Source organism: Mandrillus leucophaeus, unplaced genomic scaffold, assembly GCF_000951045.1.
Source record: "Mandrillus leucophaeus isolate KB7577 unplaced genomic scaffold, Mleu.le_1.0 Scaffold714, whole genome shotgun sequence".
Classification (NCBI taxonomy): Eukaryota; Metazoa; Chordata; class Mammalia; order Primates; family Cercopithecidae; genus Mandrillus; species Mandrillus leucophaeus.
The window spans coordinates 164,885-183,218 of NW_012107742.1; the positions used below are offsets into that span (position 1 = coordinate 164,885).

Below are 18,334 nucleotides of genomic sequence, written 5' to 3' on the forward strand. Positions count from 1 at the left end.
GCCGGATCTCAGCTCACTGCAAGCTTCACCTCCCGGGTTCATGCCATTCTCCTGCCTCAGCCTCCCAAGTAGCTGGGATTACAGGCACACGCCACCCACCCAGCTTTTTTTTTTTTTTTTTTTTAGAGATGGGGTTTCACCATGTTGGCCAGGCTGGTCTTGAACTCCTGACCTCAAGTGATCCACCCGCCTTGGCCTCCCAAAGTGCTAGGATTACAGGTATGAGCCACCCTGTCCTTTTTTTTTTTTTTTTTTTTTTTTAGAGATGGGGTTTCACCATGTTGGCCAGGCTGGTCTTGAACTCCTGACCTCAAGTGATCCATCCACCTCAGTCTCCCAAAGTGCTGGGATTATAGGAGTGAGCCACCGTGCCTGGCCCTGACAAGTAAGGTTTTAATGAATGTCCTTGTACACAATTTTTTTTTTTTTTTGAGTTAATGTGTGAGGGTTTCTGTGCCACTTTTTCCCCAGAGTTGGAAATGGATTTGCTAAATCAAAGGGTAGGTGCACTAAAAAAAAAAAAAAAAGAAGAAGAAGAAGGACTGGGCACAGTGGTTCACGCCTATAATCCCAGCACTTTGGGAGGCCGAGGTGGATGGATCACTTGAGGTCAGAAGTTCCAGGCCAGACTGGCAAACATGGTGAAACCTGGTCTCTACTAAAAATACAAAAATTAGCCAAGCGTGGTGGCATATTTCTGTAATCCCAGCTACTTGGGAGGCCGAGGCAGGAGAATTGCTTGAACCCAGGAGATGGAGGTTGCAGTGAGTTGAGATCACGCCACTGTACTCCAGCCTGGGCGACAGAGACTCTGTTTCAAAAAAATAAAATGAAGGCACCTCCAAACTTATTTCCCTAAAGATTGTATCAATTACACTACTGCGAATGGTATACAGAGAGTGCAACAGGGAACTTGTGAGAGTAACTGTTGGGCATGAGGATTACCAGGCTCTGAATAGTGGTCAACCAGTGCTTTGAAGGGTTTTTAAATATTTCTGAGCCCTTCAGTCACTCTCCAGGAATTCTAATATTCATTTGAAATCCCTGGTATACAGAAAAGTATTGCTGTTTTCTTTGGACTTTCTAGTATGGCTCAATCTTGATTTAAAATGTTGCCAGCTTATGGGTGGAGCCATTGGGACAGTTTAGGGCTTTAACCAAACTCCAGAGGCCACAGACAGGCCTGCCCATATGTCCTACATAACTCTGTAACAGTGATGCAATTCTTTTCAACTGATGAACCTTTTGTGTTGACTAAATCTCTGCTGGAGAAGTCCAATTTTGGCTGTTTTTCTTTTCTTTTTTTTCCCTTGACACCAGAGGTGTAAATGCCAGGGTCTAAGAAGGGCTTCTAGGTGAAAAGTTTAAGAGTAGAGTCCTGACCAGTATATATCTTAATAGCTTCTGTGAGCTTGTATCAGACTTATGTCTGGCCTAGACTTTCTACAAGTGTCCTTTTGGGGCCATAGCCACTTCCTTGGGAAAGAACACCTGGTAGGTGGCACTGTTACCTGCCCTGCAGGTGAACACCATGCTGTATCTCCTGATTTATGGGACTGCCTTGATGAAAAAAGGGTGTGGCAAACTGAGTTGAGTTCAAACACTCCACAAGAGTCTCCAAGACTGAACTGACTGGGTCACTTCAGAGTGACCCAGTCCTCACTTATAAGCCCAAATTGCTCTTTGAGTTGGAGTCCTGGATCTGCTCCTTTCTCATTGTGGTAAGCAAGGATGTACTTCAGGTTCTCACAGGAAAAATCAGAGGGTAATGATTGGGTCATGTAAAATCACTTCGGAGATTTTATTGGGAGATACTGATTCTAATATTCACTCCTCAAGTTACTCCTCTATTTAAAAAAAAATTGTAAGGCCAGGCGTGGTGGCTCACACCTGTAATCCCAGCACTTTGGGAGGCCGAGGTGGGCAGATCACCCTGGGTCAGGAGTTCGAGACCAGCCTGGCCAACATGGTGAAACCCCATCTCTACTAAAAATACAAAATTAGCTGGGCATGGTGACACACGCCTATAATCCCAGCTACTTGGGAGGCTGAGGCAGGAGAATCGCTTGAACTTGGAGGTGGAGGTTGCAGTGAGTCGAGATCACGCCATTGGACTCCAGCCTGGGCAAGAAGAGTGAAACTCCGTCTAAAAAAAAAAAAAATGGTGGGGGGGGATTGTGAAAAACTAAAACAACCCTCAAGGGTTCTTCTGACTCAAAAGTGCTGATTCACTAAATGCCAGGCCACCATAACTTGTAAAATAAGAGGATTCTTGCTGCTGGGGTTGCTATCTAGCTGTTCTCTCATCAGAAAAAGTGCTCAGACCATAGGATTCAAAATTTTCACCAATTCTGGGATCTTCTAAAGTCTGTGGCAGAAGGACATGGTACCAGCCAAGGAGAGCTTCTACAAAAGGTAGGTGTGGCTGCCTAAGTTGCAGTGGTAAGAGGACATGTGAAAAAGGATATTTGGGGTCACTAGCTTCAGGTTTACCAAGTGTGGGATAGAAGAAGCAGGGGGTTCACTGTAATGCATAAGGTAGGGTTCTGGATTTCTCCAAGTAACCTATTGATTGTCAGTTCTTTTTTTTTTTTTTTTTTTTTGAGACAGAGTCTCGCTCTGTCGCCCAGGCTGGAGTGCAGTGGCCGGATCTCAGCTCACTGCAAGCTTCACCTCCCGGGTTCATGCCATTCTCCTGCCTCAGCCTCCCGACTACAGGCACCCGCCACCTCGCCCGGCTAGTTTTTTGTATTTTTTAGTAGAGATGGGGTTTCACCGTGTTAGCCAGGATGGTCTCGATCTCCTGACCTCGTGATCCGCCCACTTCAGCCTCCGAAAGTGCTGGGATTACAGGCTTGAGCCACCGTGCCCGGCCTTGATTGTCAGTTCTTAGAACCCTATTCTTGTCAAAGAGCTTGTACAACTGTAGACCAGAACATCTGGGCTGAACTACACACTTAATGGTATTTATTTCTCAAAGTGACTCTTGGTTTTTCCTTTTTTTTTTAGATGGAGTCTCACTCCATCACCCAGGCTGGAATGCACTGGCGCAATCTCGGCTCACTGCAACCTCTGCCTCCCGGGTTCAAGCGAGTCTCCTGCCTCCCAGGTTCAAGCGATTCTCCTGCCTCAGCCTCCCAAGTAGCTGGAACTATGGGCACCCATCACCATGCCTGGCTAATTTTTGTATTTTTAGTAGAGACGGGTCTTCCCCATATTGGCCAGGGTGGTCTAGAACTCCTGACCTTGTGATACGCCCGCCTCGGCCTCCCAAAGTGTTGGGATTATAGGTGTAAGCCACTGTGCTGGGGGGCTTTTCCTTTTAATTAGTACTGAAGTGAGAAAGCTCATAGAATTACTGCTAGCACTCATATTTTCAGTACAATCCTTCCAATGGAAGCAATACACAAAAATACTCACCAAGGACTCACCTGGGGGAAAAGTGGATTAATCTTCATTGTCATCCAATATGACCTTTCTGCAGAGAGATGTTTAACTTTTGCAAAAAGCAAAGCTACAACTTGATGTCTTTTAAAAATGTGGGCCAGGTGTGGTGGCTCACACCTATAATCCCAGCACTTTGGGAGACTGAGGCAGGTGGATCGCTTGAGCCCAGGATTTTGAGAGCAGCCTGGGTAACATGGCAAAAACCCTGTCTCTACAAAAAATACAAAAAAAAAAAACCAAAAACAAAAAACACAACACAACAAAACAAAACTAGCTTGGCATGGTGGTGTGCGCCTGTAGTTCCAGCTACTTGGGAGGTTGAGGTGGGAGGATGGCTTGAGCCTGGGAGGTTGAGGCTGTAGTGAGACTGCACCACTGCACTACTCACTAACAGAGCAAGACCCTGTCAAAAAAAAAAAAAAAAAGTTTTCAGTTACAGAGTTACAGTAAATCTGTGTTTCTGTCCAGTTGAAAGTTTGGGGGTTTCTGGCTGACTCAGCAATTAATGTTCTACCTTGGCTAAGTTCTTCTCATTGCTCTCTGAAATCAAACACATAAGGTAAATCCATCATGTTTAACTTTGTTGTTGTTTGGATTTTTTTTTTTTTTTTTTGAGATGGAGTCTCGCTCTGTCACCCAGGCTGCAGTGCAGTGGTGTGATCTCGGCTCTCGGCTCACTGCAATCTCTTGCCTCCCAGGTTCAAGCGATTCTCCTGCCTTAGCCTCCCAAGTAGCTGGGATTATAGCACCCACCACCATGCCTGGCTAAATTTTGTATTATTATTATTATTAGTAGTAGTAGCAGTAGAGGCAGGGTTTCACCATGTTGGCCAGGCTGGTTTTGAACTTCTGACCTCAAGTGATCCACCTGCCTCAGCCTCGCAAAGTGCTGGGATTACAGGTGTGAGCCACTGCGCCTGGCCTAAGACACGTTTAGCTTGGAAGAAACTTTCAAACTCTCCCCCAAAGTGGCTGTACTGTTTTGCATTCTCACCAGAATGAGAATTCTTGCTGCTCTGCCTTCTTGCCAGTAATTGGTATTGCCACTTATTTGGACTTTAGCCATTCTAATAGGTGGAAATAAAAATTTAAAGAAAGGATCATGATGCATAATGCCACATTTATTTTCAGAAAGTTTGTATAGATCTGGAGTAACTTTTGTTTCTATACTCTTTTGTTTCCCACATTTCATCAGGTGCAAAGGTTATACTGATTTTGTTGTTGTTGTTGTTGAGACAAGGTCTCACTCTGCCACCCAGGCTGGTGAATAGTGGTGTGATCATAGCTCACTGTAGCCTTGATCTCCTGGGCTCAAGCAATCCTCCCACCTCAGCCTCCCAAGTAGTTGGGACTACAGGTACACATCTCCACACTTGGCTACCTTTTATTATTATTATTATTATTATTATTATTATTATTTTGTAGCGATAGGGAGTCTTGCTTTGTTGCCCAGGCTGATCTCAAACTCCTGGGCTCAAGTGATTCTCTTGCCTTGGCCTCCCAAAGTGCTGGGATTACAGGCATGAGCAACTGTGCCTGACCTTCATGCTGATTACACTTATTGACAGTTTTTCTCCATTCTGATAGCCACTTCCCTAATCCAGGTGTTCATTATGTCACACCTGGGCAAAAAGCTGCAGCCAGATTGCTTGTTTCCTACACTCCAGTATCTCCTTGTTCTAACCCAATTTACTCAATTCAGCTAAAACGAAAAAATTTTGTACTCTTCCTTTAACAATTTTTATTGTTTATCGAAAACTATGGTGGGTGGCTTATTGAACCAAAGTTATGTATTTATTTTTAGTTTTATAGAGATGGGGGTCTTGTTATTTTGCCCAGGCTGGTCTCAAACTCCTGGGCTCAAGCAATCCTCCTATGTTGGCCTCCCAATATGCTGGGATTACAAGTGTGAGCCACTGCTCCTGGCCTGAGAAGGATATCTAAAAACCTAATAACATGGTTTGTGTACGAGAGGAGGTCTAGGTATTTAGTGGGGAAAGTAAAAAGACTCTTTTCCTCATTTTATATTCATTTTATTCTTTTTTCCACATGCCTGTTGTGTCAAATTGTTTTGTTCTTTTTGAAATTTGAACCATGTGAATGTATTAACTATTAGATTTTTTTTTTTTTTTTTTTTTTTGAGACAGAGTCTCACTCTGTTGCCCAGGCTGGAGTGCAGCGGCACGATCTTGGCTAACTGCAATCTCCACCTCCTGGGCTCAAGCAATTCTCCTGCCTCAGCCTCCTGAGTAGCTGGGATTACAGGGGCCCACCACCACACCTGGCTAATTTGTGTAAACTATTAGATTTTTTTAGTGTGAAATTACATGGTCTAAGAAACTAACAATATAGTTGGAGAAACCAGAAGACAAGTTTTAAATGTTTCTGTTATAAGGGAGGAAGATATATTTGATGGTAGTCAGGGATAACTTCACCTAGGGTGCTGATTAGCAGATTTATAAGAAGGATAAAATGGTTGAAGCATGTTTACCTGACTGATGAATTTCCTCTGCTTTTGAGGTTGCCATGGAATTGATGTGATATAGTGGGAAGAGCATGGGTTTTGGGACCAAGCAGAAATAAATTCAAATCCCGGCTTTTCTATACACTGGCCTTAAAACCTTGGGCAAGTTATTTAACAATTTTGAAGTTTCAACTTCCTCATCTACAAAATGGGTAAAATCTGAATAGGATCATTATAAAGGTTAAATGACCTCCAAGTGCAACAAATATGTTGGTTTACTTCTTATACAGGTGGGCTGAACTGAGATGGATTGGCATATAGGAATTAAATGTCTGGAGAAAATGCAGGATGCATGTGAAAGAACTTCATGTAGCTAAAGTCCCTGTATCTATAATTTAGTTTGTCAATCTCATATTATGGGATTTGAAACCTCTTATTGTCTCAGAAGTTTTAGAAACCCTTGGGCTAGCTGGGCACAGTGGCTCACACCTATAATCTCAGCACTTTGGGAGGCTGAGGCGGGAGGACTGCTTGAGCCCAGAGGTTAGAGGCCAGCAGCCTGAGTAACATAGGGAGACCCCCGTCTCCACAAATAATTAAAAAAAAAAAAAAAAAAAAAGCCAGGCATGGTGGTCCAATCCTGTGGTCCCAGCTATTTGGGAAGCTAAGGTGGGAGAATTGCTTGAGCCTGAGAGGTCGAGGCTGCAGTGAGCAGGTGATTGTACCACTGCACTTCAGCCCCAGTGACAGGGTGAGACCCTGTCTCAAAAAACAAAAAAACAAAATAAAAATCCTTTGGCTATACAGTTTTTATAAGGGTTTTTTTTTTTTTTTTTTTTTGTGATAGAGTCTTGCTCTGTTGTCCAGGCTGGAGTGCAGTGTCACAATCTTGGCTCACTGCAAGCTCCACCTCCCAGGTTCATGCCATTCTCCTGCCTCAGCCTCCCGAATAGCTGGGACTACAGGCGCCTGCCACCATGCCTGGCTAATTTTTTTTTGTATTTTTAGTAGAGACGGGGTTTCACCATGTTAGCCAGGATGGCCTCGATCTCCTGACCTCACGATCTGCCCACCTCGGCCTCCCAAAGTGCTGGGATTACAGGCGTGAGCCACCGCGCCCGGCCATGTGTTTTTTATCCTTCTTGATCTGGAAGATGGTCAAAACAGAGTGCTTTGAAACACATTATAAGTAGACTCTAAATATTCCCACTGTCTCTTTTTTTCTTTTCTTCTTTATTCCATAGAGACTCAAAATTGCCAGTGCTGACTATATTTCAAGTCATCATGGCAGGGTATTGGGAAAAGTTTTCAATTAGCAATAATCATTCCTTTGGCTATGATACTGCCACTAAGCAAATCTCCACTCCATTTTTTTTCCTGAGACAGAGTCTCGCTCTGTCACCCATGTTGGAGTGTAATGGCGTGATCTCAGCTCACTGCAACCTCCACCTCCCGGATTCAAGTGATTCTCCTGCTTCAGCCTTCTGAGTAGCTGGGATTATGGGTGCCCACCACCACGCCCAGCTAATTTTTGTAGTTTTAGTAGAAACGGGGTTTCACCGTGTTGGTCAGGCTGGTCTTGAACTCCTGACCTTATGATCCACCTGCCTTGGCCTCCCAAGTGCTGGAATTACAGGTGTGAGCTATATTGCACCCGGCCTAATTTTTGTATTTTTAGTAGAGACAGGGTTTCACCATGTTGGCCAGGCTGGTCTTGAACTCCTGACCTCAGGTGATCCACCCACCTCAGCCTCCCAAAGTGCTGGGATTACAGGCATGAGCCACCATACCTGGCCTGAGTGTGATTTTATTTATTTATCAAATGTATCACTTGATATTGTGATGATTTATCAATGAGTTTTCAAATTTTAAATCCATAGGAATGTAGTATATATGGAACTATTGAATCACATTTTCTTTTTGAGACAAAGTTTCACCCTTGTTGCTCAGGCTGAATGCCCTGGTGTGATCTTGGCTAACTGCAACCTCTGCCTCCCAGGTGCAAGCAATTGTCCTGCCTCAGCCTCCTGAGTAGCTGGGATTATAGGTGCCCACCACCACGCCTGGCTAATTTTTTGTATTTTTAGTAGAGACAGGGTTTCATCATGTTGGCCAGGCTGCTCTTGAACTCCTGACCTCAGGTGATCCACCGGCCTTGGCCTCCCAAAGTGCTGGGATTATAGGCATGAGCCACCATGCCCAGCCGTTAAATCACATTTAATAGAGACTCTATAGAGCAGTCACCAAAATATAGGAGACTGGGAGTTCCTAATTCCCATACTGACTGTCAAACTACTGACAGGTATCTCAAGTAAAGGTCCTGGTGAAACAAAGATTATTGCTCAATCACATTTCTTTAGCTATACTCGGGGTTAGTCGGTAGGCACTGAGTAAAGAGAGTGTTTTCTTCTCTCTCAGATAAATTGAGAAAAATGTATATATATCCATATTTCCTTTCCCTGTGTCCTTGAGAGTCACTGCATTTGTTTAAAGAATTTAATGAGTTTGTTCAGGGAGTTGCCTCAGAAATTATTTTTGTATCAGTAGTAAGCATGACAAGTAGTTCCTTTGTAATGCTGTACCAGTCAATACCTGTTTTTGCCTAAGGATGTATCCATACCAATTCTGGATAATCCAGCTTTGAAGTGGGTTGGGCAGTGCTAGGTTTCTTTTGTTGGTGTTATTAGTTTGGGTTGTGACTTAGTCACACATGCCTTGAAAACTTAACAGCACTGAGGGTATAGGCTAATTAAATTCCACAAATGCTAACTAAAGCCAGTGTACATAGCATTTACATTAAAATAGTTCTGTAGAATAGGTACAAGACTTTTTTTTAATTTTCTACAACTTATTTATTATCTAGAAAGAACATTTAACTAACATGTTCTGCTCATAGAAAACACTATCCTTTACATGTGAAATGTCAAAATGAGCAATTACCAAGCCAAAGAAATGTTTATGATCTTCAAAATGTTTTTTAAATAAATGTTTGGCAGAATCAACTTTTAAACTCATAAAAAAATCATTATATTCTTATAAAAATTTCAGATCCCAGTTTAAGGATGATGAAACATTAAATCTTGCACAGTTGAGATATATAAAGGCCTTTGTTAAAGTTGTAAGAGAGGAGAAAATGACTTTTTTTTTTTTTTTTTTTGGAGACTGAGTCTTGCTCTGTGGCCAGGCTGGAGTGCAGTGGTGCGATCTCGGTTCACTGCAACCTCCGCCTCCCGAGTTCAAGCGATTCTAGTGCCTCAGACACCCGAGTAGCTGGGATTACAGGCACGCGCCACCACACTTAGCTAATTTTTGTATTTTTAGTAGAGACGGGGTTTCACCATGTTGGCCAGGATGATCTCCATCTCCTGACCTCGTGATCCGCTCACCTCTGCCTCCCAAAGTGCTAGGATTACAGGCGTGAGCCAATGCGCCCGGCCATTCTTTTTTCAGCCAAATTCTGTTATCCTATGGACATTCTCGGGATCAAAGAATATTTTCCATACAAACCACCAGCCTCCTTTTTTTGGTGATCTCTGATTAAAGGATTAGATGGAAACAGAATTTTTTTTTTTTTTTGTTTGGAGACAGGGCACCGCTCTATCGCTCAGGCTGGAGTTTAGTGGCAGGATCTCGGCTCACTGCAACCTCCATCTTCCAGGCTCAAGGGATTCCCTCCCGCCTCAGCCTCCTGAGTAGTTAGGATTACAGGCGTGCACCACCATGCTGGTCTAATTATTATTATTATTATTGGTCTAATTATTATTATTATTATTAATTTATTTTTTTAGACGATGTCTTGCTCTGTCGCCCAACCTGGAGTGCAGTGGCACGATCCTGGCTCACTGCAACCTTCGCCTCCTGGGTTCAAGCGATTCTCCTGCCTTAGCCTCCCCAGTAGCTGGGATTGCAGGCACACACCACCACATCCGGCTAATTTTTGTATTTTTAGTATAGACGGGGTTTCACCATGTTGGTCAGGCTGGTCTCAAACTCCTGACCTCAAATGATCCGCCCACCTAGGCCCCCCAAAGTGCTGGGATTACAGGCGTGAGTCACCGCGCCCAGCCTAATTTTTGTATTTTTTGTAGAGACGGGGTTTCACCATGTTGCCTAGGCAGGTCTCGAACTCCTGGGCTCAAATGATCTGCCCGCCTCAGCATCCCACAGTGTTGGGATTACAGGCGTAAGCCACGGCGCCCGCTATAGAATCTGAGCATTTTTAAACCCCCTCTTTATTGACAAGATAAAGACAGAGATAGAGAGATGGATACAGGGAGGAAGAGACATCCTTAGAGGAGGGAAGACCACCACAGCTAGCCTTGTTTTGCACCACACAGATCTGATTATAACTGGAATTAGTTGCGCTGGTAGGACCCAGGGGCGAGCAGAGAGTTCCTGAAGGAACATAACTAGCAAAAATGAGTATTTCCTGTAAGTTTGGGACTTTGCTAAGCGCTACGTTATCACCTAATTTATTCGTAACAACCACCCAATGAGGAAGGTACTAATATTACTCCCATTTCACAGAGGAGCGAGTTGAAAGTCACAAAAATGAAACAGCAAACGCGCCGAAGTCAGGCAGCAAGTAAGTGGCAGCACCAGAACTCGAAACTGCCCCGGAGCACGCACTCTTCACCACCCCGTTCCACCGTGAGGTCGGATTCCGCGCGCGGGTCGCGGCATTCCCACCTTCCTATGTGGGACAGTTCCCGGTACTGAGGCATGGCGCTGTCCAGCCCTCAGGCCCGCAGCCGTCCGCAAACAGGAGAACGCGGCCCCGCTGGGCGATCCCGCCCGAAGGCTGTAGAACTGCGGCGCGCGGCCAGGTCCTGGCACGCGGGCGGGTCGAGTCTCCTCTAGGGGGCCATTCCAAGGAGCTACCCGGGTGTCCCTCAGACCCGCGCGCTGGGCTCAACTCGGAAAGGCGGGAGGCGCGAAGCAGGATCGGCCTTGCCCCTCGACTGTCCCCTCACCGTTCCCTGTCCCCTATTCCCTCCCAAATAGCCCGCGGCAAATAGGTTACGCATCTTCACCTGTCCCAGAGGTGGTGACCGCTCTTAGTGACTGACGCTGCGCTCCTCCAACCAGGCAATGGCAAGAAGGTGGAGCCTCCCTAAGACTGATGGCTTCCTTTCTCCAATCCCAGTGCAGCTGTTCTCCGGCCGTAGTCTCGGCGCCCAGCAGAGAGCGACAGGTGGGAGCTGCGTTACTTCGGCGCCTCTTGCATCCTTGACGTACAAGTTTCACCAAGTGCAGGGTGAAGTCTACTCCAGATTTGACCAATTCTTGCGGGTCATCACTTCAGCAGTCATTTTATTCAGAAGTGGAAATTTCCCGGCCCTTTCCCGTCACCTCAGATGAGGGCGGGATGAATGGTACTCTCACAGGCCAATTGTACCACGCGACGTCCCGCGACAAAGTGACCGACACTTTATGGCGCCAATGAGTTCTCCCATTGTTTGGGGTCACTATGACTGACCACAAGGCCAACTAATCCACTTTAAGGTCGTGATGCGATAGTCAGACGGGTTGGCCAGTAGACATAGAAAGAGACCGGAAGTCAGCTCGTGAAGGGTGGGAGGCGGGTGTTCGCAACCGCCCAGGCCTGCGCGGGTCAACGCAGCTTGGCGGCTGCGAGCCAGCAAGCGGCGCGTGACGAAGAGCCTGAGCGACGGGTCACTTTGGCCAATGATCTGCAGCCGCTAGGGTATTGCAGCCAGTGGCGAGTCTCGGGGGCGGGAGGCAGCAGGTTAGGCAGTGAGAAGTTAGTGGCGCTGCTGGGACGGGGGAAAGGAGACGCTTCTTCCTCTTGCTGCTCCTCTCGTTCCCGGGATCAGCGGCGGCGGTGGCCGCAAGTGGGTCGGCACCGTCTCCGGCTCCGCGTGCGAACAATGCTGACTGATGGCGGAGGCGGCGGCACCTCCTTTGAGGAGGACCTGGACTCTGTGGCTCCGCGATCCGCCCCAGCTGGGGCCTCGGAGCCGCCTCCGCCGGGAGGGGTCGGTCTGGGGATCCGCACCGTGAGGCTCTTTGGGGAGGCCGGGCCAGCGCCGGGAGTCGGCGGCGGCGGCGCCAGCAGTGCCGGCGGAGGGGACGCTGCGCTGGATTTCAAATTGGCGGCTGCCGTGCTGAGGACCGGGGGTGGAGGTGGTGCCTCTGGCAGTGACGAGGACGAAGTGTCCGAGGTAAGGCTCCGGGACCCTCGCCTCCCACACAGTGTGAGGCGTGAATTCTCTTTGGGTCGGCTCTGGGCCGGCGCCATCCTCCCGCTTCCCTGACGGAGTCCTGTGACAGCGGTCAGTTCCATGGCGGCGGTGGCTGCGGTGAGGGCCTAGTGAGCCCTCAGTTTACTCTTCAGCTCGAGCGGGACAGGTTCCCGTCACCATCCGTAGACCCACAATAGGGAGTCCTTTGGTCTCTGAGCTTCGCGCGGGAAGAGGGACTCCTCAGGCTGCCTCCCGCCCACCCTGCTTTGGAGTTGGGGGGGGGGCGGGGTCTTGCCAGAGTCCCTGCCCTTGGTACTGAGAGAGACAAACAGAGACAGAGACAGAGCTGGTGCAAAGATCGTTTCTCTTCTTTGCCTCTCCTCAGTTGAGGGATACGTTTATTTGCCTTCTGCCTTGTGTGTGTCTTACCTGTGTGCTTAAAGAGGATTCTTATTTTCCCTCTTCAGTTTGAGACAGGTTTGAGTGTTAGGAATCTCTCGGCTTTTACCCTGAAAAATCACGTGACTCCTCCTTCTGGGACCTTTTGTGAAGTTAGACAGGAAAAGGAAGTTCCAAGGCATCCCTGAGCTTCGGAATAGCTGGGTAGCTGAACTCGGAGGTTTTAGGCTTGGAGAAGGTGAGGCAACCTATGGAAACCTCTTCTTTTTTTTTGAGATGGAGTTTCGCTCTTGTCCACGCTGGAGTACAATGGCGCGATCTCAGCTCACTGCATCCTCCGCCTCCCGGGTTCAAGCGATTCTCCTGCCTCAGCCTCTCGAGTAGCTGGGATTACAGGCGTGCGCCACCATGCCCATTTAATTTTGTATTTTTAGTAGAGACAGGGTTTCACCATGTTGGTCAGGCTGGTCTGGAACTCCTGACCTCAGGTGATCCGCCCGCCTCGGCCTCCCAAAGTGCTGAGATTACAGGCATGAGCCACCGTGCCCGGCTGGACACCTCTGCCTTTGCAGTGAAGTCCTTCATTTCTTTAGCTCTTCTGTGTGTACTCTTATGTGTACACATTTTTAGGTCTGAGCAACCTGGAGTGATAGGCATTAACTTCTTTTGGGCTCTGGGGAAAAAGGGGCGGTTTTTGTTGTTGTTGTTGTTTTATTTTGTTTTGTTTTGAGATGGAGTTTCGCTCTGTCGCCAGGCTGGAGTGCAGTGGCGCGATCTGGGCTCACTGCAACCTCCGCCTCCCGGGTTCAAGCGATTCCCCTGCCTTAGCCTCCCTAGTAGCTGGGACTACAGGCGCGTGCCACCACTCCCGGCCAATATTTTTTTAGTAGAGACGGGGTTTCACCATGTTGTCCAGGATGGTCTCGATTTCCTGACCTTGTGATCCCAAGGGGCGGTATTTTATGTGTATACTTTTTTCTGTTGACTGTGGCTTGCGTAGAGTACTGTACCGTGATTGTTTTAAGTGCTCAGAGTATTTCTTCTATTTTGGTTCTGAGGTGCCTGATTTGTCACCTGTGACCAGGTATTTTTAACCTCTGGTCTTGGTGTTAAAGTACAGAAATTTCTCTGTGTGTACTAACAATCCTGGCTCTTGGATTTGAGAGGAATAAGGAGAAATTATTTGTGGGTTACAGACTGCAGTTAGTATACTGTCTTATTCTAGGTCTGAACAGGATTTTATTTAATATTTAAAACCTTAATACATTCTGACCCTAACATTTTGCTTTGGAAAAAAAAGTGTATATGGGTTATAAGGCGAGTAGTCCCTTGAATGTCCACATCTTTGAATTTCACTGTAAGGGAAATAACTTCTAAGCCAAGGTGAGAGAAATGTTTTATTTGAGTAGGCAGTTATGGGGAGAGACTCTGGAGCATCCCTACTCTTGGTCTTGTGGAAGGCTTTATTTTATCCTTTCAGTGAATTGAGAGATTAAGCTAGCACACAGAACTTTTTAGCTAGGAAATGAAGTGTGGGGGATATCCTTAGACTAAAGTTAGAGCTTATATTTCTTTGAAACTTGTAAATGAGAATCTGAAAGAGTTTGCTTTGGTCTAAATGTTATCACATTTAGCCCTTGATTTTCTTGACCATTTGTACGTAATTGTCCTGAGTGAGATGAAAGGTCACTCATTTGCCTTTTTTAATTTAAATTTTCTTTTTTTTTTTGAGACCATGTCTTGCTCTTGTCGCCCAGGCTGGACTGCAGTGGCTTGATCTCAGCTCACTGCAGCCTCCGCCTCCCTGGTTCAAGTGATTCTCCTGCCTCAGCCTCCCTAGTAACTGGGATTCCAGGAACCTAGTACTAGGACCGGCTAATTTTTTTTTATTTTTAGTAGAGACGAGGTTTTACCATGTTGGCCAGGTTGGTCTCAAACTCCTGACCTCAGGTGATCGCCCTCCCAGAGTGCTGGGATTACAAGCAGGAGCCACCACGCCTGGCCTTAATTTTTTTTTTTTTTGAGACAGAGTTTGCTATATTGTCCAGGCTAGCCTCAAACTCCTGGGCTCAAGTGGTCTTCCTGCCTCAGCCTTCGAAGTAGCTGGGACTATAGGCACACGCCACTGTGCCTGGCAACCATTTGCTTTTTTATAAGTAATAGTCTTAAATTTCTAAACAGGTAGAGCACTAGTGTGCCCCCAAAGTCATAAGTTTCTCTGTCTCTCTCTTTCTGTGTGTGTGTGTATAATTGTCTTTGGAGTTCCCATACCATGTGATTAAAGCTATTGACAGAATCCATGCCTTTTGTATTTTTGAATCTTATTGTACAAGTCATGTGTTGGTGATTCCTACACCCATTCAGTGGTGGCTAATGTTTGAAGAACCCCATATTCTCCTGTTTACTTATGTTTTCTGTGCCTAAAAGGATTTAGAGGTTAAGAGTACATGTAGGCCTCATTTTTGGAATGGAAGTTTCTAGGAAACCCACTTTAGCCTAATCTAAGATGATGCTTCGTGAATGTATAGATGTTTTCTTAATCTGTGTAGACAGGAAATTTTTTGGGGTCCTGTTTCTCCCATATCACAAAGAGGAAATTCTTGGAGTATCTAGTCTCTGTAGTATGTGTGGTAGAGTATAGTATATGCCTTTGTGAACAAAATGACCTGTTTTGGCCAAGCAAAAATTTTCCCTTTTCTTTTTCTGTCTTAACAAGATGAGCTGTTTTCTTTTATTATTATTGCCTTTGAATTTTCAGTGTGAAAAGGTAACAATGTTCTTCAGAAAATACTCATGTAATTGGCATTTGATGAATAATACTAAAATCCTCAGTCTCATCTTTCCTAAATATTTTGTTTATTTTATTATTTTTATTTTTTGAGACAGGGTCTCACTCTGTCACCCAGGCTGGAGTGCAGTGGCACGATCTTGGCTTACTGCAACCTCCGCCTCCTGGGTTCAAGCGATTCTTCTGCCTCACCCTCCTGAGTAGCTGGGATTACAGGCATCCACCACCACACCCAGGTAATTTTTATATTTTTGGTAGAGATGGTGTTTTGTCACGTTGGCCAGGCTGGTTTCAAATTCCTGGCCTCAAGTGATTCTCCCACCTTGGGTTCCCAAAGTATTGGGATTACAGGCGTGAGCCACCGTGCCCGGCCTTCATTTTTCCTAGATATTTTAAAACCACCAGGCATGGTGGCTCACGCCTGTATTCACAGCACTTTGGGAGGCCGAAGCGGGTGGATCACCTGAGGTCAGGAGTTGGAGACCAGCCTGGCCAACATGGCAAAATTCTGTCTCTATTAAAACAAAAAATTAACCGGGCTTGGTGGAGGGCACCTGTAATCTGAGTTACTCGAGAGGCTGAAGGAGGAGAATCGCTTGAACCCAGGAGACAGAGGTTGCAGTGAGCCGAGATCATGCCACTGCACTCCAGCCAGGGTGACAGAGACTCTGTCTCAAAAAAAAAAAAAAAAAAATTAAATAAATATTCTAGAACCAAGTACCTAGTCATCCAGAAAGATGATGAATTGGTGTGTAGTTTGGGAGTGGAGTTTGTCTGGTTCCTCAAATGGGGCAGGATTAGGTGAGAAATAAGAAATGTGAAGACGTAGTATTTTTGCTCTAGAATTAGTTGGTCTTCTACATTTTGTGTGCAGAGGAGTAGACACTCTAAGGACCTCTTTATATTTAATATCAGAGCCAAGAGCTGAGAAAAAACAAGCTGCTCTTTCTTGCTGCACAAGCAGAAGACCTTTTGGTTAAAGGAATGGACTCACATCTTTCAGTTCTTTTTGTTTTTCTTTTTTTTGAGATGGAGTCTTGTGGCCCAGGCTGGCACCATCTCAGCTTACTGCAACCTCTGCTTCCTAGGTTCAAGCGATTCTCCTGCCTCAGCCTCTGGAGTAGTGAGATTACAGGTGTGTGCCACTATGCCTGGCCAATTTTTCTATTTTTAGTAGAGACGGAGGTTTCACCATATTGGCCAGGCTGGTCTTGAACTCCTGACCTCAGGTGATCTGCTCCCCTAGCTCTCCCAAAGTGCTGGGACTACAGGCGTGAGCCACCTGCCGGGCCCTTTTGTTATTTTAAACATTGGGGTAAATACCTGTTTTGTATTTCTTCAGGCATTCTTAGCATGTTTCTTAGCTCTCTAAGGCCTTGATTAGAAGAGTTAGCACTGCATTGAATCCTATTGAGAAATGTACCCATGTTCAGAATAGAGATCAGGTTAAAAATTTCTTAAAAATCACTTTAGGCCTGGTGCAGTGCCTAACACCTGTAATCCCAGCACTTTGGAAGGCTGAGGTGGGTGGATAACGAGATCAGGAGTTCGAGACCAGCCTGACCAACATGGTGTAACCCCGTTTCTACTAAAAAACAAAAATTAGGTGGGTATGGTGGCGCACTCCTGCAATCTCAGCCTACTCAGGAGGCTGAGGCAGGAGAATTGCTTGAACCTGGGAGGCAGAAGTTGCAGTGAGCTGAGATCGTGCCACTGCACTCCAGCCGGGACGACAGAGTGAGACTCCATCTCAAAAAAAAAAAAAAAAAAACACTTTAAAAAATGGCTTTTATTTTAAATATTTATTTATTTACTTTTTTTTTGAGATTAGGACTACAGGTGTGAGCCACTACACCCAGCCTATTTTTATTTATTTATTTATTTTTAGAGATGGGCTTTTGCTCTGTCACCCAGGCTGGAATGCAGTGGCACGATCATAGCTGACTGCAACCTCGAATTACTGGGCTCAAGCAATCCTGCTGCCTCAGCCTCCCACAAAGCTAGGTCTAACTAGAGGTGTACTCCACCACTCCAGCTAATTAAAAAAAAAAAAGTGTTGCCCAAGCTAGTCTTGAACTACTGGCCTCAAGGGATCCTTCTGCCTTGGCCTCCAAAAATGCAGAGATTACTTTGTAAGCCACAGTGCCTGACCAAAAAACCAATTTTTAAATGTTAATTTTAGAATTGTGGTCTTTTAATTTTTTTAGCAAATCGAAAGAAAAATACAATTTCTAAAGAAAAGATTGTGTGAGACATGGTTTTTAATTTTTGTCATAAGAATGAATGTGTGTGTATGCATGTGTGTTTGTGACAGCCTCCTTTAAAATTTATTTACAAAAGTGGCCGGGCACGGTGGCTCATGCCTATAATCCCACCACTTTGGGAGGCCAAGGCACATGGATCATCCGAGGTCAGGAGTTTGAGAACAGCTTGGCCAACATGGTGAAAGCCTGTCTCTACTAAAAATACAAAAATTAGCCAGGCGTGGTGGCAGGCGCCTGTAATACCAGCCACTCGGGAGGCTGAGGCAGGAGAATCGCTTGAACCCGGGAGACGGAGGCTGCAGTCAGCCAAGATCACACCACTGCATTCCAGTCTGGGGGACAGAGAAAGACTCCATCTCAAAAAATTAGAAAATAATAAAATTATTACAAGATAGTCACTTGTTGAAAAACTCAACAATATGGATAGTAGATATAAGGTAAAAAGTAAAAGTGCTTCTTCCCACCCCCATTAATTCTTCCAATTCTACCCTTAAAGGTAACCAATATTAAAATTTTTCGTTCAGTAAATTTTCTAGGCTTATATTTCTATGTCTGTGTGTATATATGTTCATACACACATACTTTAAAGGCATATCAAATTTAAAAGTGTAGCTTTATATCACACTGAGGTTTTTTTCTTGAGGAAGGCGTATATAATTTTACAATTATATAAAAGCACACAGATTGTATTTAGCTCTGAAAATACAGCACAAGCTTTGTAGGGATTCCTTTTTCCCTGAAAATTACTTTTTTTTTTTTTTTTTTT

The 18,334-nt window shown here is 45.5% G+C and overlaps 1 protein-coding gene across 5 annotated transcripts in view; it reads left to right on the top strand.

The window, feature by feature from the left end:
* Positions 1–11,083: 11,083 nt before the first annotated feature.
* The window catches only part of LOC105528348 (ankyrin repeat and KH domain-containing protein 1), a 130,467-nt gene continuing 123,216 nt past the window's right edge, over positions 11,084–18,334 (top strand). For all 5 annotated transcript variants that reach the window (XM_011965058.1, XM_011965059.1, XM_011965060.1 and 2 more), the window contains exon 1: positions 11,084–12,096. In XM_011965058.1, the coding sequence (XP_011820448.1) occupies positions 11,803–12,096 (294 nt within the window). In that variant the 5' untranslated portion in view covers positions 11,084–11,802. The remainder of the gene's footprint in view (positions 12,097–18,334) is intronic.